We start from the raw sequence: 23864 nt of genomic DNA, 5'->3' as shown, positions 1-23864 counted from the left end.
AAAGCATACAGTTCGCTAAGTGTAATTAATCCAACCAAACCAGCCAAAATTAGCTTTGCTGATATCATGAACATAATGCAGGGACATTTATGATTGCAAAATGCTTGAGGTTTCATAAGCGGAATGAAAAGGAAGGAGAATCTATTACAGTTTTTGGGTAAATTGAAAAAATTGTTCAAGCAATGTCAATTCAATGATCGACTTAACTATGCACTGAAAGGTTATTTAGTTTGTGGATTGTTACAAAGAAGAATTCAAAATTGGCTCCTAACTAAAGCACAGCTTATATTTAAAAAAGCAGTTGAAATCACTGTATCATTGGAATCAGCAGCCAGAGGTGCAATTGAGTTGCAATTAGGAATGAAAGTGAGCATGGACAAAATTTCAATGTCTAAACAGAAACCAGTTAGTTTGAGCAAATTGTGTTGCCAATTTGGAAAGGAGTCACATATACCAGACCAATGCAGATTTAGATGTGAAACTTGCTGAAATTGCAACAAAGTAGGACTCTTAGAAAGAGCATGTCAAGCTGACAAAAATAAATGGACTGCACAGGGAAGAGAAAAAGATTTTTTAAAAAGTCAAGTTACAGTTTCAGGAAGAACACAAATCTGCATGCTCTTGATGAAAAATCTGATAATGATACAGGACCCGGTAGCCTTCAGATTTACAATGCAAAAACTAACAAGCAATGTAGTTTACACCAGCAGTGAACAGCAAATTAATTAAAATGGAATTGGACACTGGTTTGGCTGATTCAGTCATTACACAAAATGAGTTTGGGTGGCATTCCAGTAATACTGAACTGAAGCATGCAGATAACCAATTAAAAACATGTACTGGAGAAAAGATAACTCCTGTGGGAATTACATTTTTTGCAGTGAAATTAAAAACCAACAAGGCTCATTGGCCATGATTGACTTGAGACAATTATGACTGAATTGCTGGAGATCCATCCACCATTTACATGCCACATCCCCTGCAACAGAATCAACAGCAAATTAAGAAAGATGATGGATTGTATTGGAAAACTCAAAAGTATATCAAGAGTAAAATAGTGTTAAATTGAAATGCCACGCTCGCTCAGATTTTACAAAACCCATCTGGTTCCTTATACCATTCGTGATAAAGTAGCCATTGAGTTAGATCACATGGACACTGAAGGAATTGTTTCGGAGGTTGAGTGGAGCCCATGAGCAATGCTAGTTGCACCAGTGGCCAAGAAAATTGAGTCCTATCATGATCTCTGGTGATTTTAAGATCACCATCAACCCAGTACTGAAAGTAGATCATTACCCTCTGTCCACGATAGAGAATATCTTTGCTAACCTTTCTGGTGGAAAACACTTAAGCATAGTGGCCTAGATGAGGCCTAACTACAGGTGGAGATGGAAGATAGGTTCAAAGTGTTTCTCACCATAAGTACTCATACAAGGTTTTATTGCTTTAGTAGGCTTATTTTTAGAGTAGCTTCTGCACTTGCACTCTGGCAGAAAGCTACTGTCCAGGTGCTGGAAGCCTGTCCAGATACTCCATGTTACCTGGAGGACATCGTTATTACTGGTAATGATGTCAAAGTACATCTCTAAAATCTCAAGACCATTTTAAAAAGATTAGAAGATTATGGACTCAGAGCATGTCACAACAAGTGTGAATTCCTTAAACCAAGCGTCACTTTCTGTGGACAAACCACTGATGAACAAGGTTTACACAAGTGTGATGAGAAAATTCAAGCAGTGATGAATGCCCCAAGACCAAAGAATGTGTCACAGTTGTGGTTCATTTTATGATTTGTCAGACCTGGCTACTGTGCTCCACCCCGTGAATTCATTACTACAGATGGGACAGAAATGGCAATGGACAAAGCAGTGTGAGGTGGCTTTCCAAAAGGCAAAGCAAATAGTGAATACAGTCACCATACTCACATTATGATGCACATCGTCTACTGAAGCTTGCCTTACGGTATAGGTATAGGTGCTTTCATGTCACATGATGGAAGCAAACCCCATATAGCCTTACTGTTGCAGAGAAAAATTAGGCAGATTGACAGAGAGGCCTTGAGTCTAGTTAACGGTGTAAAACATTTCAGCCAGTACTTGTTTTGGAGAGGGTTTATCTTCATTACTGATAATCAACCACTGGCTACCATTTTCAATCTACAGAAGGGTTTTCCACTAACAGTAACAGCACGAATGCAGAAATTGGCTTGATTTCTTGGAGGACACAATTACAAGATGAATATAAGAGGACGACTAGTCATGGAAATGCTGAAGGCTCATCCCATTTACCCTTAGAAAAGGAAATACCTGAAAAATTTATGGAAGAGGACACTCCTCTTGACGTGTTCTCTGTAATGAGTCTCCCTCTATTACAGCAGAGATGATTCAAAGAAAACTAGAAAAGACTTCACGCTGTCTCTGGTCTACATGGCCACCCAAAATGGGTGGAATGTGCACAGGAATTCCAGTTCCCTATTTTTAACAGCACTGGGATGAACGTGCTCTTTTCAGAGGATGCCATATGTGGAGATTGTGGATTGTACCATCCAAGCTAAGAGTGAAAGCGTTGGCGGAACTACATGCCAGTCATTTAGGCATAGTTAAAATGAAAGCATTGGCTGGAAGCTTTGTCTGGTGGCCTGAGACAGATCAGCAGTTATGCAACTTGCCATGCACTGTTCAGGATGTCAACACATCCAGAAGGTGCCAAAAACAGGACCGCTTTATGCTTAGGAATGGCCTGCATAGCCTTTGCAGAGAATTCATGTGGACTTTGCTGGACCATTCATGGGCACAAATTTCTTGGTATCTACAAAGTGGCCAGAAGTTTTGCCAATAGCCTCCACTACAGCCTCAAACACTGTTGATGGGTTGAGAAGCCTTTTCTGAAGGACTGGTGTTCCAGAACACTTAATCAATGACAATGGACCACAGTTTGTTGTGAACATGTTTAACTCATTCCTGAAAATGAATGGATTAAGACATATTATATCTGTATGGTACCTCCCAACTACAAATGTCCTGGTGGAAAGTTTTGGCCAGAGTCTGAAGAACACATTTCAAGCAATGTTAGCAGAGCATACTGCACTGAATCAGAATTTGGCCAAATTCTTTCTTGCATATCATAGTGCAGCACACTCCACAAACAACAACTCACCAGCTATGCTGTTACTGGATTGTCCCTTGTGCACACTTGGATCCTCTCAATCTCACTCTCAGAAGGGGTATATAGTAAAAACAGTTGAGACAAATTGAGGGCTCCTCAAACAAGAACGTTCAATGTTTCATTCCTGGGCAAGCAGTCTTGGTGAGGGACTAGAGAGATAATCAAAAGTGAGCACTTGGAAAGATGAAAAACAAACCACTCTCCTACACACTGGAGATGGCGTCTGATGCTGTCTGGAGATGATACATCAGTCATATTAGGAGAGTACAGTCAATTGTCCAATGCTGTCATAACCACTTCTTCCAGTCCCAAAGTTAACTTTTGCAAGCACCACAAAGGAGGTCCTAGAACCTGAGATTGTTTCACAGCCACAAGTCTCACTTGCCAAGCAGAGTTCCCCTGTCCTCCACAGTGATAAAATTTTAAGGCCTGAATGAGACAGTGTAAAGTTTACTATGCTGTAGGTGTCTATGTGTATATATCAGCCATCTCTTGGATGACATCAAGCTGTATGCCAGAAATGAAAGAGACTGACTCACTAAACCACCTGGTAAGGGTGGGGTATACAGTAGAGACACCAGGATGTCATTTGAACTGGGAAAGTGCAGCCAGGTAGTAGTGAAAAGAGACAAATTCATCAAGACTGAAGGAGTCAAATTACCTGAAATCCACGTACCAGATGGACAGGACAGCTATAAATACCCGAGGACTCGAGGACACAAAGAAGGCTGTAACATCCAAGTACCTCCAAAGAGTGAGGCAGGTCCAGCTGAATGGAAAGAACCAAATCAGAGCCATCAACACATTCACCCTACCAGTCATCAGATACCCAGCCACAATACTCTGCTGGTCAAGGAATGAACTGGAAGCCGCTTACATCAAGACCCAGAAACTACTAATGATACTTGGAGGATTCCATCCAATGTCCAATGTTGAATGACTGTACACCCACCGGAATAAAGGAGGATGGGGACTTTGAAGTGTCAATCCCACATTCCTGGAAGAAATGTGATACATCCATGAGTATGTCAGGAAGATGGCTTCTAAGGACAACCTGCTAGGAGAATATTTCAGACAGCAAGCAGGAGATACGGAAATAAAAGTGAGTGAAGCAGAGCCACAGGACCAGAGGCCATGGTAGGACAAGCCACTGCACAGGATGTACCAGTGCCAGATATCAAAGGTGGCTGACGTAAGAAAGTCCTACCAATGACTGGAAATGGCAAGACTCAGGGATAGCACAAAGGCACTGCTTATGGCTATACAAAGAACAGATGTTGAGGACAAGAGCAATAGAAGCAGGAGTCTATCACACCAGATAAGACCTAAAATGCAGACTCTGCAAGGAATCCACTGAAACCATCCACCACATAGTAGCAAAGTGCAAGTTGCAGGCAGGGACAGCGTACACTGAACAGCACAACCAAGCTACAGGAATTGTGTACAGGAACATCTGTGCTGAGTATGGATTGGACATTCCCAAGTCCAAATGGTAAACACCAAGAAGGTAGTGGAGAATGACAGAGCTAAGATTCTGTGGAACTTCCAAATACAGACTGATAAGCAGGTACTGGCCAACAAACCAGACATACAGTTGAAGTCAGAAGTTTGCATACACCTTAGCCAAATACATTTAAACTCAGTTTTTCACAATTCCTGACATTTAATCCTAGAAACTACTTTATTTTAAGAATGTGAAATGGCAGAATGATTTATTTCAGCTTTTATTTCTTTCATCACATTCCCAGTGAGTCAGAAGTTTACATACACTTTGTTAATATTTGGTAGCATTGCCTTTAAATTGTTCAACTTGGGTCAAACATTTTGGGTAGCCTTCCATAGGCTTCTCGCAATAAGTTGCTGGAAATTTGTTCCATTCCTCCAGACAGAACTGGTGTAACTATGTCAGGTTTGTAGGCCTCCTTGCTTGCACACACTTTTTGAGTTCTGCTCACAAATTTTCTATCGGACTGAGGTCAGAGCTTTGTGATGGCCACTCCGGTACCTTGACTTTGTTGTCCTTAAGCAATTTTGCCACAACTTTGGAGGTATGCTTGGGGTCATTGTCCATTTGGAAGAGCCATTTGCAACTGAGTTTTAACTTCCTTGCTGATGTCTTGAGAAATTGCTTCAATATATCCACATAATTTTCCTTCCTCACGATGCCATCTATTTTGTGAAGTGCACCAGCCCCTCCTGCATCAAAGCACATCCACAACATGATGCTGCCACCCCCGTGCTTCACAGTTGGGATGGTGTTCTTCGGCTTGTAAGCCTCACCCTTTTTCCTCCAAACATAACAATGGTCATAATGGCCAAAGGGTTCAATTTTTGTTTCATCAGACCAGAGGACATTTCTCCAAAAAATAAGATCTTTGTCCCCATGTGCACTTGCAAACTGTAGTCTGGCATTTTTATGGTGGTTTTGGAGCAGTGGCTTCTTCCTTGCTGTACTTGAAGGTATTGTTCATTTTTCATCTTCATTGTTTCGCAGCCTTTCAGGTTATGTCGATATAGGACACGTTTTACTATGGATATAGATACTTGTCTACCTGTTTCCTCCAGCATCTTCACAAGGTCCTTTGCTGTTGTTCTGGGATTGATTTTCACTTTTCGCGCCAAAGTACATTCATCTCTAGGAGACAGAATGTATCTCCTTCCTGAGCTGTATGACGCCTGCAGGGTCCCATGGTGTTTATACTTGTGTACTACTGTTTGTACAGATGAATCTGGTACCTTCAGGCGTTTGGAAATTGCTCCCAAGGATGAACCAGACTTGTGGAGGTCCACAATAATCTGTCTGTAAAGAATTGTTGGAAAAATTGCTTGTGTCATGCATAAAGCAGATGTCCTCAACGTCTTGCCAAAACTATAGTTTGCTAATATGAAATCTGTGAAGTGGTTAAACAATGAGTTTTAATGACTTTCAACCTAAGTGTATGTAAACTTCTGACTTCAACTGTCGTAACACTGGGCAAGGAAGAAAACAAAGCAATAGTAATAGGTGTGATAATCCTGAATGACAGTAACATCAGGAAGAAAAAATATGAGAAGTTGGAGAAATACCAGGGCTTGAAAGAACAGATAGAAATTATGTGGAAGGATAAAGCCAAACTAATCCTGGTGGTGGTAGGAGCATTTGGAGCTGTGACACCTGGGCTGGGAGAGTGGCTCCAACAAATCCCAGGATTAACATCTGAGATCTTGGTCCAGAAGCGCACACTACTAAGAACAGCACGGATATGCTGCCGAATACTCAAGCTCCAGGCATCGGGTGGAGGACCAGAGGCTGAGGGAACACTACATATACATGCCATCCATTATGAGTGAAGAAAATACCAAGAAAAAGACCAAGCACAACATATTTAACATTTTAATTTTGACCACTCTTGTTCCAAATCTCATATGTTGAGTGAAGGTGCTGTTCATTTTTCATCTTCATTGTAAATCTCGAATGAGATTCAGTGATAACTTTATGATATTAAATTTTGTTTCTAAAGATTCCCTGCTTCTTCAACACTACCCGTCCTTCCAGCTATCTTTGTATCATCCCCAAACTTGGCTGTAAGGCTATCTAGATCATTGGCATATAATGTGAGAGGTAGTACACCCAACAACAACCCCTGTGGAGTGCCACTAGTCACTGACAGCCAACCAGAAAAGCCTCCCTTTATTCCCCTCTTTGCTTCCTGCCAATCAGCCAATTTTCTCTGTCCATGCTAGATTCTTTCCTGTAATAACATATGCTCTCATCTTGTTTAGCAGCGTCATGTGTGGCACCTTTTCAAAGCTTTCTGAATATCCAAATAAACAACTTCCACTGACTCTCCTTTGTCTATCTTGTTTGTTATTTCAAAGCATTCCAACAGATTTGTCAGGCAATATTTTCCCTTAACAAAACCATGGTAACTTTATTCTGTTTTATTGTGTGCCTCCAAGTACCCTGAAACCTTATAGTGGATTATTTAATTTTTAATTTCTTGCCAAGCACTAAAGACTGGCTACTAGTTGTAAGAATTCCTTGTTCTTGGATTACTTTTAAAGCTAATCTAATTGGTTACACCCAATAACTCCCAATGATTAATGTTACTCTTAAATTTCCACAGAAGTCTGGCAGTTTTGCATGTTTATCTTTAACCTCCTAGATGTTCAGTTCACTAGGCTAAGCTCTCCTATTGTTTACACAACTGATTGCAAATCAAATGTCAGCAGTTTTGATTTCTAATAATATCTGGAGATGGAGTGCAAACTCACTATCATTTTCTAAAATTTACATGGAAAATCTGCCTTTTGAACCTGGCTGCAAAGGAGAGAGACGTTTTAATTAATGCATTTTAATGATTATCCTTGATTTCAGTGTGTTTACTTCTTTAAAATGTAATCCATTTGTGCTTTACCTTCATTTTTAATTTTTTAATACAATAGTATTTTAATAGCTTTTGAAAGTTTGAATATAAGGGAGATTAACAATTTGATAGATTCGGTAATCAATTCAGACGTGACTTCAGTGATTGACAGAGATTTATGTTTGTAATTCTTCCCTTTACTGTAGGGCAGAATTCCCAGCTTCATTCAGAAGGTAAAAGCAGGTTTAGTAGACAGGCCAAACAACCTGGAAGAGATTCTGGGGATTGTGTTAGGTTTTTTAGTTGCCCTGGAATGCTGCTAACATTGCAAGTTGTTTTCATTCAACCAGTTTTGTTCACTAATTAAGGAAGATTTGATTTTAATATTTTGAAAGAAATATTCTCCTATAAATATTTGTGGAATGTAGTAATTTATTTGTTATGCCTTTATTTTGTGGAAGTGCTCTAATTACAGAGAAAAAAAGTCCTGGGGAAGCACTCAAATGCATTACTAGATGCATTACTCCATTCTAGATGGCATGATAAAGACTAAACAAACTCCTTTTAGAATTGTCATCCTTGTAGAGGATTTTTATGTATACATCATTTCTGTTTAGCTAATATGTGCCCTTTTTCAAAATGAGCTGCCTGGAGCCAACAGTCCAGTGAAACTTGTATCAGTTGTAAGGAAGTTGTTGGACTAATTTGGAGGGGGCAAAGTGCCTTTCTGCAGCCTAATCTGGTTGAACTTTTTAAGACTATAATTACGAAAACTGATGAAGGCAACATCATCATGCTAAGACTCTTGACAGTGTGCAGGATCTGAGATTTTGGGGTCCATGTCCATAGAACATTCATAGCTGCTGCGCAGGTTGCCAGTGTTCTTAAGTATGCGTATGGTGTGTTGGTCTTCATCAATCATGAGATTGAGTTCAAGAGCCGTGAGGTAATGCTACAGCTATATAAGACCTTAGTTAGACCCCACTTGGAGTTTCTGCTCAATTCTGGTCACCTCACTACAGCAAGGGTGTGGAAACATAGAAAGAGTGCAGAGGAGATTTACAAGGATGTTGCGTGGATTGGAGAGAATACCTTATGAGAATAGGTTGAGTGAGCTTGGCCTTTTCTCCTTGGAGCGACAGAGGATGAGAGGTGACCTGATAGAGGTGTATAAAATGATGAGAGGCATTGATTGTGTGGATAGCCAGAGGCTTTTTCCCAGGGCTGAAATGGCTAACATGAGTGGGCATAGTTTTAAGGTGCTTGGGTGTAGGTACTAGAGGGATGTCAGAGATAAGTTTTTCACACATAAAATGGTGGGTGTGTGGCATGCACTGCCAGCAATGGTGGTAGAGACGGATATAGTAGGGTCTTTTAAGAGACACTTAGATAGGTTCTTGGAGCTTCAAAAACTAGATGGCTATGCAGTAGGGAAATTCTAGGTGGTTTCTAGATGGTTGGCACAACATTGCGGGTCAGAGGGCCTGTAATGTGCTGTAAGTTTCTATATTCTATGTATGTTCGTCACCATCAGGCTTTTGAACCAGAGGGGAGAACTTCAGTAAACTTAAATTGTCGCATCACTGAATTGTTCCCACAGCCTGTGGACTCACATTCAAGACTCTTCATCTCATATTCTCGATATTTATTACTTGCTAGTTCATTTATTATTATTTCATTTTTTTCTTTTTGTAATTACACATGTTGCTGTCTTGCACACTGATTGTCTGCCTTGTTTGTGTGGTCTTTCATTGATTCTGTTATGATTATTAGGTTTATTGAGTATGCCTCCAAGAAAATGAATCAGGGTTGTATATGGTGACTTATATATACTTTGATAATAAATTTACTTTAAACTTTGAACCTGGTAGATGTATTTTACATAGACTTTAGTAAGACTTTTGACAAGGTCTAATTGGCTGGCTAAAGCAGCAAGAAGCCATACCTTCATGAAAGCGGCATCACAGGTGGATAGCGCAGTGAAAAAGTTTCAAGACGCTTTCCTTAATAGGCCAAGCTATTGAGTATAAGAGTTGGGAAGTTTGTGTTGCAGTTGTATAAACTATTGGTTATACTGTATTTGCAATTGTGTTCATTTCCAGGTGCCACTCTACAGTAGGATGTGATATCAATAGAGAGATTTCAGAAGAAATCCACTTGGATTTTGTGCAGAATGAGAGGGGGTGCTATAATTATAAGGGGAGATTGTTAGGTTGGGTTTATTTTCATGGGTATGTGAGAGGCTGAAGTGATAACCTTATAGCAGTTTATAAAATTGTGAGGTCCATGGATTGTGTAGATAGGCAAAATGTTTTTCCCAAATCAGGGAAACTAAACTAGATAGTATAGGTTTAAGGTGGAAAGGTAGAAGTTTAAAGGAGACCTGGGGGATAAGTTATTTTATACCAACTGTGGTAGGATATGGAACCATAGATGGGCATTGTGATCAGAAAGGATGAGGTGGGCTCAAAAGACCTAATTCTGGGCTGTAAGCTTCTGTCGTTCTGTGTTTCTGGCTACTATCAAAGAAGTAACATAATTAAACACAGAACATAGAAAGGCAGCGCAATACACGCCCTTCGGCCGATAAAGCTGTGCTGAACATGGTGAAATTACATAGGTTACCCATAACCCTCTTTTTCTGAGGTCCATGTTACTGTCCAGGAGTCTCTTAAAAGACCCTATTGTATCCACCTCCACTACCATCGCCGGCAGACCATTCCATGTATTCACCACTCTCTGTGTAAAAAAAACAAAAAAAAAACTTACCCCTGACATCTCCTCTGTACCTACTTCCAAGCACCTTAAAACTGTGCCCTCTTGTGTTAGCCATTTCAGCCTGGGAAAAAGCCTCTGACTATTCACACGATCAATGCCTCTCATCATCTTATACACCTCTATCAGGTCACTTCTCATCCTCCACCACTCCAAGGAGAAAAGGCCGAGGTCACTGAATCTGTTCTCATAAGGCATGCTCCCCAATCCAGGCAACATCCTTGTAAACCTCCTCTGTACCCTTTCTATGGTTTCCACATCCTTCCTGTAGTGAGGTGACCAGAACTGAGGACAGTACTGCAAGTAGGGTCTGACCAGGGTCCTATATAGCTGCAACATTACCTCACAGCTCTTAAACTCAATCCCACAATTGATGAAGGCCAATGCACCATATGCTTTCTTAACCACAGAGTCAATTTGCGCAGCAGCTTTGAGTGTCCTCTGGACTTGGAGCCCAAAATCCCTCTGTCCTCCACACTGCCAAGAGTCTTACCATTAATACTATATTCTTCCACTGTGGGAGACGATGATCTTTTCATCATCAATGGGGGCAGGAGAGGGACCGGAGGATTGGAGGGTTGCGGATGTTGTTCCCTTATTCAAGAAAGGGAATAGAGATAGTCTAGGAAATTATAGACCAGTGAGTCTTACCTTAGTGGTTGGTAAATTGATGGAAAACATCCTGAGAGGCAAGATTTATGAACATTTGATGAGGCATAATATAATTAGGAGTACTCAGCATGGCTTTGTCAAAGGCAGGTCATGCCTTACAAGCGTGATTGAATTTTTTGAGGATGTGACTAAACACATTGATGAAGGTAGAGCGTAGATATAGTGTATATGGATTTCAACAAGGCATTTGACAAGGTACCCCATGCAAGGCTTATTGAGAAAGTAAGGAACCATGGGATCCAAGGGGACTTTGCTTTGTGGATCCAGAATTGGTTTGCCCACAGAAGGCAAAGAGTAGTTGTAGACTGGTCATTTCCTGCATAGAGGTCGGTGACCAGTGGTGTGCCCCAGGGATCTTTTCTAGGACCCCTTCTCTTCATGATTATTATAAATGACATAGATGAGGAAGTGGAGGGATGGGTTAGGAAATTTGCTAATGACACAAAGGTTGGGGGCTTTGTGCATAGTATGGAGGGCTTTCAGATGGAGGCTTAAGTGGGACATCAATAGGATGCAATACTGGGCTGAGAAATGGCAGACAGAGTTCAACCCAGATAAGTGTGAGGTGGTTCATTTTGGTAGGTGAAATATGATGGCAGAATATAGCATTAATGGCAAGACTCGGCAATGTGCAGGATCAGAGGGATCTTGGGGTCCGGGTCCATAGGACACTCAAATCTGTTGTGTAGGTTGACTCTGTGGTTAGGAAAGCACACAGTGCATTGGCCTTCATCAACTGTAGGATTGAGTTTAAGAGCTGAGAGTTAATGTTGCAGCTATATAGGATCCTGGTCAGACCCCCTTGGAGTACTGTGCTCAGTTCTGTTCACCTCACTACAGGAAGGATGTGGAAACTATAGATATGGTGCAGAGAAAGTTGCCTGGATTGAAATGCATGCCTTAAGAGAATAGGTTGAGTGAACTTGGCCTTTTTTCCTTGGAATGGCGGAGAATGAGAGGTGTATAAGATGAGGAGAGGCATTGATCACGTGGATAGTCAGAGGTTTTTTCCCCCAGGGCTGAAATGGCTAACACAAGAGGACACATTTTTAAGCTGCTTGGAAGTAGGTAAAAACGCAGAGTGTACTGAGTGCGTGGAATGGGCTGCCAGCGATGATGCTGGAGTCGGATGCAATAGGGTCTTTTTAGAGACTCCTGGATAGGTACATGGAGCTTAGAAAAATAGAGGGCTATGGGTAACCCTAGGTAATTTCTAAACTGAGTTCATGTTCGGCACAGCATTGTGGGCCAAAGGGCCTGCATTGTGCTGTAGGTTTTCTATGTCTCTATGTTAATGAGGCACACAAGGAAAAACATGCATTCCCTGTCTTTTCCTGAATCTTTTTTCATTCTTTGTAGATAATTGTTTCATTCCACTTATGTTTACATTTCATCTTGTAATCATTCCAGGTTCTTTTAACCCTTTTCAGGTTGCATATTATTTTTAAAATTTTCTTGTGGGTTTATATTCCAGTAAAATGTTTCTTTTAATGCTTTGATGAGGTTATAGTGATAGGGGAAGGGGGAGAATGTGAAAAATAAATAAAACCTTAAATGGAGTTTGTCAGTGTCAGAAATTATGATTAAGAACAGCCAATCATTAGAACTTAAAAAGTTTCTAAATATGCAGGCATTAAAGAAAAGAAGTTAAAATTTTGAACTTATGTTTGTAGCATTTGTATTTTAAATATGTGAGATAACAGAAGGCCGTGCTACAACTTGACATATAGGCTCGAAATACTTGGAACAGAGTGCTACAGAGTCTGGGAAAACTATGGACCTTTTGAAATTGGGATAGAAAATAACATGCCTCATTTTTCTTGCCTTTACTTGAGACAGTTTTACCTGAATCTGACTTACTAAGGAAAATGTACTCTACTAAGTTTCATTGCAATTAGTTAATCAGCCATAAAAAATTATGATCTATGCCATTAAGCAGTAGTGTACACTTAAGAAGAAACTATTTTGATTCTGAAATTTAGCATTGCAGTCAATTCAAGCTTTGAATATGCAGTAGAACAATTAAATTAATTGCTAATGTCAGAGAAGTGAATAATTATATTTAATTGGACTTCACACCCTTGAAAGCGAGCAAGTCCGTGGTAACTAAAGCTAAACCGAATAAAATTGAAGCTGTTGGACAGGGCATTAAAGTAAAACAAGAAGGAACTGCATTATAAATAGCTATAAATTTTTTACATAGTGGCTAATACCAACCAATATTTTTGATCGGGAGTCAATTTTATTTCATGAGGATGAGGTCATTTGTTCACAGGTCGTTTATTCTATTTTTGACATTCGTGAAAGAGATGTTTGTTGGAATATCTCCTATCAGCACCCTAACACTGTTTCTGAAAGGAAACGTCGATACTGCAGTTTTCTTCGATCGTTGCTTAGCATTTGCTCAAGCTTCTCAGGGTACTTGTGCCCTCAGCCTTTCTAAGCATTCTTGCAAATGTGTCAGGATGATCTTCCAAAAAGGTTTAAAATAAATACTAAGTGCTGTTAGAGAGTTATGGATCAGAACTGAATTGATGAACTAAATTATTTAGTGTTTAACAGCCAGATCTATGTTGTAAAAATAGAATATTTATTGTATTAAGATGGTTATTTTTAATCCTTTTGCTTTTTAGGTCCTTTTGGGATAAACCATGGAGTTGAGATTCATGCAGATGTGGTAGATTATGCCAGAGAAAAATTGGATAATTTTATTAAAAAAAGTGACAGCTTTGATAAGTAAGTATAGTGTGTTTGAGCTTGCTTTCAATAGTTTTGTTCTTCAAGGCTTAATACTAAAATTCCTGCCCTTTTTTCCTAATCCTGGCACTCGAACAGCACCAGTTGGCAAAAGATAACCTTTCTGTTTAATTTGATATTAAGTCATGTAAACGGTGACCATACATAAAATATTTAAGGGCATTACATTATGACAAGAAATTAGCTAATTGATTCATTAAGACTCATGAAATAGTTGCTTTATGACAATATGAGTTTTGTTTCGAATAAGGAATTAAACCACTATGAAGCCTTCAGATGCCCTCGACTAAAAATTATGGCACTGAACAAATCATTGGGATACTACCACAGCAGGTTGCTAAATTTATTTCAAATTTGAATTGATGTTTGGAGGACTTTCATTGCAGCTGGACTTTCGTAGAGAAACTGCCTGCTATATTGTTACTAGCCTTCATTTGACTCTGATTCCATAATGTGGTTGTTTCTGGATGTCTCTTAATTTATTTGGTGGCCAGTATTATCCAAATCCTACAACAGATGTGGGAAGAGTGGCCCCAGAAGCTTAAGAGCGGAACTACCCAGCAGTAAATTAAAAGTGCAACATCAGCATTTACAACTGATGTTGTCAGAAGGCAGGTAGCTGATGATGCAGTGTCTGGTCTTTGCTTTATAATTCATAAAAGACCGCTTGGCTAAATGGAAAGTTGGAGATATATTGAGTAATCTAGACAACTCTGCACAGGAAGGATCTCTAGCATCAGCAGCTTGAACTCCGGTTATTGGAGATAGAACGCTGGTTGAAGTGATAGAACGCTGGTTGAAGTTACTGTGGTGCATCTACAAAGCTGAGAATTTTGGAATTAACATTTTTAAAGGAATATGCAGCAAGATTGGGAATGGGTACCTTGGAGGAGCATGCAGGTAGTAAACAGGCAGCTGAATCTTTCTACCTCATGAACAGATTTCCCTTTTTTATTATGTGGGAGAGTAGTGGTTCCTAAGACAAGCGTGGTCAGAACCGCTGGTAGCTCAGCTGCACTGGAAAAGGAAGAAGTATGACAGAGCAATAGTGATAAGCAGTTCAATCAGTGGGACCGATGGATATTTTGTAGAGATTGTATGTTGCTTCCCAGATGGATTTTGGTTCTCATTTGGAGTTATTTTTTCAAACTTGGAATGACAACTATGTGGTGAAACTCTTAGAGCAAAAAAAAGAGTAATTTTCTTGTTCCTATTTTTTAAAATTCTGTAATAAGTTTTGTCTTGAAACAATTTGATATTATTTTCTTACATAACAGCATAACACTTCAAGCTCTTATGCAATTCAAGAAAATAATTTGCTGCTCTTCCAAAGAATCTATAACCTAGCTGTTTATAATATGTATGCAGTACTATACAAAAGCCTAAGGCACCCTAGATTTTTATATAACTTTTGTTTTAGATGTTTATATTTTGTCTTCTGCATTAGTGTGTCATTAGAAAGGAGCAAGTTTTAGATTTCCAAACATTTATTTTCCAAAATATTAAATGTTACAAAGATTTTTTTGTATTTCATTAAAGAAAGTAACATAATAAGTTATAGACCACTTTTCAAATAAAAACTTGAATACTTTGTAAGCATATAGACCAGTAAATGATTAAACAATGATAATCTAATGCTAATGATCAACAGTTTAATGAGTTGAATAAACTAAACTGATTAACTGAAGCAGAAACCAGTGTAAAAGGAATCAGACTGGGCAAAGGACAACCAAACTAAAATATGAGGGTGTGGGAGATGTAACAATTTAACAGTCAAATCATCAATACTTATACCATGGCAAGAGTGAGCATATCAACAAGACAAAAGGTGGTCATCCTGCATCCGCAAAGTCTCTCCCAAACAGATAGCAGACAGGAGTTTCTGCCAAGCTCTTTTGAAGAAGCACAAAGGAACAGGCAAGGTTGAGGACCAGAAACATAGTGGCCTGTCATGGAAACTGAGTGCAGCAGACGAGATATATCAAAGTGATGTCCCTTCTAAATCAGAAGTCCAACACTGCCATAAGCTCTGAACTCAGAAACTGCTGGAACCGAAGTACACCCCTCTACAGAATGGAGAAGTCTTGTTAGAAGTGGCCTCATGGAAGAGTTGCTGCCAGAAAGTCGAGAAGAAACAAAGCTATGTACTAAAACACAAGGACTGAGGTGCTGAACAATGGCAGCAAGTCCTCTGGACTGAGTGGTCAAAATTTGATATTTTTGTGCAAACAGGAAACAGTTTGTCCATTGAAGAACTGGAGAGCGCAACATGGATGAATATCTGCAGCCAACAGTGAAGGGCGGAGGTTCCCTGCAGGTTTGAGGCTGCATTTCTGCAAATGGAGCTGGTGATCTGATTAGAAGTAATGGAATCTTCAGTGCTGAGAAGTGCATCCAGATTTTTCAGCAAAAGATGGTATGGCCTTTACAGAGCCCTGATTTCAACATCATTGAAGTTGTCTGGAATTACCTGGAGAGTCAGAAGCAAGTGAGACAGCCAAAGTCTGTAGAAGAACTGGCAAGTTCTCCAAGATGCTTGGAACTATGCAACAGTGTACCTAAGAAGATCGCCACCATTTTAAAGGCAAAGGGTGGTCGCACCAAATATTGATTTGATTTAGTGTTTTACTGTTTACTGCTCATTATAGGAATTTTTTTGATATTTAGAAATTTCTCATTTCATTATTTTTGAAAGTATTTTCACTTTATGGATTTCTTAGATTTGTCTTTTTGCACCTTATTGTGTAAAGTAATATACTGAATAGCTAGAAGAATATCTTAAAAGACATGATGAATTGTTAGAAAAGTTCTACATTGATGTTTTAGAAATTATTGTACAAACCTACATTTGCATTCTACCTCTTAATCCATTAATTTGTGATAATACAAAAATAAATTAGGACATTGGAAGTTTTAAATATCATTGAATTAATATCTGTAGTATGTTTATGCCTTTATTTCCCCAAGGAGATGATGATTAAAGAGTATTACAAGGGATATGGAAAATTTTTGGTGAACCTGGAAGAAGTACTATGGTTAACAGATTATCAGAGGTGGTTATCTGTCTACGTTACAAGTTCTAGGCCTTTAGATTTCATGGATAGCCTGAAAGGGGCTTTGATTTTTTTTCTCTCTCCTGTATCAGGTAGCCAACCTGAAGAGGAGAAAAAGCATGGCCAGCACCAGATATTTCTAAAAGTGGGGTATCAATCTAGAAATCCTGCAACACAAGAATGTAAATGTGTGAACAGTGGAAGAATCAGAATCAGAATCAGGTTTATTATCACCGGCATGTGAAGTGAAAGTTGTTAACTTAGCAGCAGCAGTTCAATGCAATACATAATCTAGCAGAGAGAGAAAAAAATAACAAAAAATAAAATAAAACATAATAATAATAAATAAACAAGTAAATCCGTCATGTATATTGAATAGATTTAAAAAAACGTGCAAAAACAGAAATACTGTATACTTAAAAAAAAGTGAGGTAGTGTCCAAAGCTTCAATGTCCATTTAGGAATCGGATGACAGAGGGGAAGAAGCTGTTCCTGAATCGCTGAGTGTGTGTCTGTACCTCCTAACTGATGGTAACAGTGAGAAAGAGACATGCCCTGGGTGCTGGAGGTCCTTAATAATGGATGCTGCCTTTCTGAGACATAGCTCCCTAAAGATGTCAGTGCCCAAGATGGAGCTGACTAGATTTGCAACCTTCTGCAGTTTCTTTCAGTCCTGGGCAGTAGCCCCTCCATATCAGACAGTGTTGCAGCCTGTCAGAATGCTCGCCATGATACAACTATAAAAGTTGTACATGCTGTAGTCAGTTTCAACTGATCCTTCAAGTGATTGCTTGGATCCCATTTATTAATTTTTGTTAGCAGGAGAAGAAATGACACAGTTATACTAAAGCTCAACAAGGACATATCATAGCAGAAATCCCAAAAACAGGTGAAGCAGCCTGGTGTGAAAGCATCGGAATAGAAGAGTCAACACAAAATGGTGCATGCTTTATTTCCCCATCCATCACTGGGAAAGTGCTCCCAGCATTGAGCACATTTATATGGGATGCTGCAACAAGAAAGCAGCATCCATCATCAAGGGCCCTCACGATAAAGACCTTGCTTTCTTCTTGGTGCTACCAATGAGCAGGAGGTCCAGTGGCCTTTGGTCCCACACCATCAGATTCAGGAATCATTATTACCCTACAGTTAATCAGGCTCCTGAATCAATGTGGATAACTTTACTCATCACAGCTGTGACCTCATTTTCAAGGACTACAGATCATTTTCTCAGTAATATTTTTTTTTATTAGCACATTTTGTCTTCTTTTGCACTTTAGGTGTTTGTCACCTAAATATGAATATATAGTTTTCCATGCATTCTACTTTTTTTCTTTATTTTCCTGTAAATACCTGCAAGAAAATGAATCTCAGTGTAGTATATGATAACATACATGTATTTCAATAATATATTTACATTAATTTGGACTTTGGAAGGATCTCTTGTGCACCAAAGATGAACTCTTGATCTTCCAATCAACATAATTGTGGTCTCTGCACTTCATATTATTTATCTACTCTAAATTCTCTGTAGCTGCAACATTATATTCTGCATTCTGTTTTCTTTCCACTATCTTGATGTGCTGATATATAGCATGATCTGTCTAAATGGCATGTAGACAAAAGTTATTCACTCTGTCTCGGTACACATGACAATAATAAAGCAATACCAATATGGGGAAGCTTACTTCCCACTTTCTTGTCATATTTTGAAATGCTTTTTGAGTCCCACAGATATCAAAAGTAGAGGAATTAAAAGTGCAGGCCTAAATATATATAAAAGGAATAGGACAAAATAGCCCTATAAGCAAATATTGCTAAATATATTTATTTACCGCTTTCCCATATCTTGAATGTTGACAATTTGAGCCTCAAAATCTGACTTAGAAAGTTAATTTAATTGCACAATGGTGTGGTAAAAGTTTCTTCCACTTTTATTTTCTTAACGTACATCTTATTTGACCTTTTGTTCTTGAATTGTAAATTACAGAACCTGCCTTTCACTCTCTACCTTGTCCCATCATTTCACCATTTTAAAAATAACTATATAGTACTTTGTTTTCTAATTAAAATGAAAAGAGGTCATTCTGCTAAGTCTGAATTTACGTTTGATTCTATTTGTATCAAAAGTATCATCTGATCAAAATCAAAATTAGTACAAGCAATTTCTAAAGCCAATTAATTTTTGATATTGTAATATACTCAATCATGTAGTGGAGGGTCTCACCAGATTTTCAATTTCATATTTTCCAACCAATTTTAAATTAAATGTGTGTCTCCTTATTCTATTTTTCTTCACTCTGGCTTGTTATCACAACTAAGAACAAACCTGCTCCTGTTGTTTAATTGCATTAAGTGTAAAACTTAGGATTAATTTAATAATTGTATTTTACTATAAATTTGTGCATTATAATTTGTTTTGTTATAAACTGATAATTTGATTTGTATAGACTGACAATTCCTCTATAAAGCAGGAGTTATTTAATGTTTATATATTATAGGTTTGAATTCTGTGAGCCGGTCTTTGTGGTTGGGAACTGCATCGATGTCATGTCAGACAATCTTCAATATGATCGTGTTTATTGTGGAGCTGGAGTCCAAAAGGATCATGAGAATTACATGAAAATCTTTTTGAAAGTTGGTGGAATTCTTGTTATGCCTATGGAAGATCAGGTACTGTTATCCTTTAAAGCTGTAAGTTGTGTTTATTCATCATTTATTTCGTAGACTTTTCCTTTGGCCTGTGATGTACTTCAAAATGCTCATAAGTTGGTTAGTCTTTTGTTTGTGAGTCTTAAATTCAATTATTGCCCAAACTGATTGGATGTAGGCTGGTTCTGTAAGGTTTTAATTTGACATTAACTCAGATTAGATTCTTACAGAAACAACCAGTGTTCCCATACTAATTTCCTCTGGAAATGATAGCAATAGAAAATATTTTTGGCACAGTTATGTACCATGACTTGAGTAGAAATTTTTAGACTTGAACTATTCATCCCCTGATTGTAAACACTACCTTCCTGCTATTTTTTTTTTGTTGGCATTAGTAGCTTGCTGAATTTGTCAGCCTTGTATTTTTTGAAATGGCTTTATCTGTTTGTGGATTAAATATTCTTTGTTTTTTCACAGTTCTTTTGATCAATAGCTTGTCTTAATTAATTTAATTTTGGATCTATTTTATGGATAATCTTTATCAACAAGTATTCAAAACAGTTTGAAGACATACTGTAAATCTGAATAATATGGTACTGATCTATAATTAAGATTTTTATTTTGGTTTTAAAAGTCTTTGCTATTTGGTGATTTTTGTTTTCATATTCGGGTGAAATTTGGGCATCATTAGGCCCATTGCTAATTGCTGTTGAAGGTGAAGATGAGCCACCAATTTAGACAACTGTACTTCCATAATACTGTTCAAGAGAGTTCCAGAATTTAGTAACAGTAACAACAAAGGAATCGAGTTATGTTTCCAAATCAAGATGGTGCTTGATTTAGACAAGAACTTTCAGCTGATGGTAGTACTCGTATTTATCTCTTCCACCCATCCTTGGTGAATAGAACTTGTAGGTTTGGGTGATGCAGTTGAGGTAATTTGGAAAAATAACTGCAGGGTGTTCTGCAGCTAGTTTATGCTTAAGGTGGAGGGAACAAGTGCTTAGGGTACCAATCAAATGTTCTATAGGCAGAGAGTATACTAACTGGTTGCATCATGGTGTGATATGGAAACACCAATGTCCAGAGACTGAATAAAGAAAGTGGTGGAAGCAGCCCAGTCCATGACAGAAAAATTCCATCCCTACCGCTGTGGATGTAGCACTGCTACAAAAAAGTTATGTCCATCATCAAACAGTCCCACCATCCAGTTTGGGCAGGAAGTGTAGAAGCGTTTGATCCCATACTACTTGGTTCAGGAACAGTAATTATCTTGCAATTAACAGGTTCCTGAATCATTGTGGATAATTTCACTCACTCCAACTCTGAGCTAATTCTATGACCTACAGATTCACTTTCAAGGTCTCTGTACAACATGTTCTCAGTATTATTTATTTTTATATCCATTTTGCCTTCTATTGTACAGTGATTATCAGTCTTAATGGTTTTTCGTAGATTCTATTGTTTTTCTTTATTTCCCTTGCAAATGCCTGCAAGAAAATTAATCTCAAGTTATTACAGCGGATTCTGGTTAATTGGGCCTACGGTTAATTAGCTTATTTGGGATAGCTCTTAAAGAACAAAAACTAGCCAAGAAAATAACTGGAATTCCCTTTGTTTACTTGGAACACTATGCTGCTTTATTGGGACAGGAGACTGTCACCAAACTATTTCTAACTAATGCCAATTGTGTGCACATGTGTGGCTGTTAGATACTACACCTTGCTTAGAGCAAAAAGCTTTTAAATAGTGCCAGTTGAATGTGTTTATGTTCAAAAAGAAATGGATTTTTCTCACTGATAATTGGTGACAGATAAGCAGCAAGATGATTCAGAACAGTTTTGCTCACTGCAGTTTCATGGTTTCAATCTTGGAGCTACTAGAAATAGCTAAGAGTGAAAATAAAATTATTTTGCTACTTCAACAAGTTAGGAACTATGAAGAATTTGAAAGTGTTGTCAGTCATCTTGAATGTTACAATAAAAAAAGGTTTGGAGCATGCAGTCGTGAAAAGCATCGTATGAAAACAGTCCATTATCTGCACTAGGTTCCTGCACTGATTTTGTTCATCTACAGTCAAAAGAACATGGCAGCATATACTGGATGAATTCCTCCATTGATAAGTATTAGAAACTAATACAGTTTAATAATATTGTAATAGTGTCAGTATTCTTATATATTCTGTATATCATAATTTGTTACTCAGTTAAACAGTTTGTTTCTTTTGATACCTTTTTAAATATTTCTGTAAAACTATAGCTAGTTGGAGCAGCTGCTTAATTGGACAAAACGTACTTGTGCTGATGTGTCCAAATTTACTGGAATCCACTGTATGTGGTAAAATATATGTATTTTGATAATGAACTTACATTGAGGTAAGAACTTCTTGAACATTGTTCAAAGTGCACTTATCCAGACAATTTGAAGCTATTCCATCGTGTACTTAATAGGTGTCTTGTACATAGTATTGGGACTTCAGTCACTCTTACGATACACAAACACTTTGTCTGCTCTTGTATTCAGGTCCATTTGAATTTCTGGTCAGTAATGACACCAAGGTGCTAATTGTGGTGGAATTGTTGATGGTAATTCAATAAAACATCAAGGAATGGCAGCTGGATATTTCTTTTGGGATGGTCATCGCTTGACACTTTGTGGCATTATTGTTCGTTGACATTTATGTATTGTCCATGTATAAATGTTAATGACACTATGCTGCTTGCAGACAAGTGCTGTTTGCAGACTTACTCTGCTTCATTGATGGTTGGGATTAGGCTGCTGCCTTGAGGAACTCCTGCTGCAGTTTCTAGAGGTACAGTGATTGATTTATCACTGGTCTTCATGCCAATGGTCTTCATGCGATGTCCTTCTCCAGTCACTGCAATGTTTCTTCCTTTGATGCTTGGGGATTTCAGTTTAGTCAGAGTTCATAATAGGAGCAGTTGATCTTGCCTCAGGTATTTAGTTCCTTGGTCTATGTCTGGACCATGACTCTGGAGCTAAGTGGTCCTGGAGAAATCCAAGGTGGACATTGATCAACTTGGTGAGTAAAAGTCATCTGATTGCACTTGATAAGATATACTATCACTTTGATGATTAAGAACCCATTGATTTTATTTAGTTTGATTGTATTTGTTCTGCTTTTTGTGAACAAGATGTACCAAACCAGTTCTCCACTTTATCAGGTAACTGGTAGTGTTGTAATGACCTTGCGAGCCAACCAGCCTGGCTGGAGGCACAATCAGTTCTGAAGTACAAGTCTTCTGTATTACAGCAAGGTGATTTATGCTTCCCTCAGGCATTTCTTGATATTAGATTAGATTCAATTTTATTGTCATTGTGCTGAGTACAGATACAAAGCCAAATGAAATGCAGTTAGCATCTAACCAGAAGTTCAAAGAATAGTGTTATTTACAAAATAACTGCAAATAAAAAGCTGCAGCACACAAATATAAAAGTACTGAGACAGTACAATATGGGTGCAATATTGCTTAGCACTGTGATATGAGGTTCAGCAGGGTCACAGTCTCAAGGGAGAAGCTCTTCCTGTGCCTGCTGGTGCGGGAGTGGAGGCTCCTGTAGTGCCTACTGGATGGGAGGAGAGTAAAATGTCTATGGTTAGGGTGAGATGCATCCTTGATAATGTTTTTCACCCTACCCAGGCAGCATTTATGGTAGATGTTCTCAATGGTGGGCAATTGGGTACCATTAATCCACTGGGCAGTTTTCTCCACACGCTGTAGTGCTTTGCGGTCCGATAGGGGACAATTGCCATACCACCCTGAGATGCAGTTGGTGAGTATGCTCTCAATGGTACAGCGGTAAAAGTCTGTCAGTATCCTGGGACAGAGGTGAGCTTTCTCGATGCTCCACAGGAAATAAAGGCGCTGTTGAGCCTCTTTGATCAGGATGGAGGAGTTCAGGGACCTTGGAAATGTGGACACCAAGGAATTTGAAGCTTGATACACGCTCCACTACAGCTCCATTGATGTAGGTGAGGACATGAGTGTGGCTGCTAACGTGCCTGAAGTCCACAATGATCTCCTTGGTCTTCTGGGTGTTAAGGGCCAGGTTGTTGTTGGCACACCCCGCAGCCAGGTGCTGGACCTTGTTCGTCCCTGTAGGCCATTTCGTCATCCCCTCTGATCAGGCCAACCGCAGTGGTGTCATCCGCGAACTTGATTATGGAGTTAGAATCATGTACAGGAACACAGTCATAGATGAAAAGGGAGTACAGAAGAGGGCTCAGCACACAGCCTTGAGGCTTGATATTGTATGTAGTGTATGTTGTTAAGGACCCCTGTCACCCAGGACAGGCCCTCTTCTCATTGTTACCATCAAGAATGAGGTACAGAAACCTGAAGGCACACACTCAGGAATAGCTTCTTCCCCTCTGCCATGTGATTCCTAAATGGGTATTGAACCCATGAACCTGTGTTTTTTA

General features: G+C 38.8%; 1 protein-coding gene across 1 annotated transcript in view; it reads left to right on the top strand.

Moving 5' to 3' along the window:
• The window catches only part of pcmtd1 (protein-L-isoaspartate (D-aspartate) O-methyltransferase domain containing 1), an 87945-nt gene that overhangs the window by 50467 nt on the left and 13614 nt on the right, over nt 1-23864 (top strand). The window contains exons 3-4 of the mRNA XM_059980822.1: nt 13592-13694; nt 19270-19441. Coding sequence (XP_059836805.1) covers nt 13592-13694; nt 19270-19441 — 275 coding nt within the window. The remainder of the gene's footprint in view (nt 1-13591; nt 13695-19269; nt 19442-23864) is intronic.

The sequence above is a fragment of the Hypanus sabinus genome, chromosome 1 (genome assembly GCF_030144855.1).
Source record: "Hypanus sabinus isolate sHypSab1 chromosome 1, sHypSab1.hap1, whole genome shotgun sequence".
Lineage (NCBI taxonomy): Eukaryota > Metazoa > Chordata > Chondrichthyes > Myliobatiformes > Dasyatidae > Hypanus > Hypanus sabinus.
Note: the sequence above shows the minus strand (reverse complement) of the source record. Positions and strands in the feature narration are given on the sequence as shown.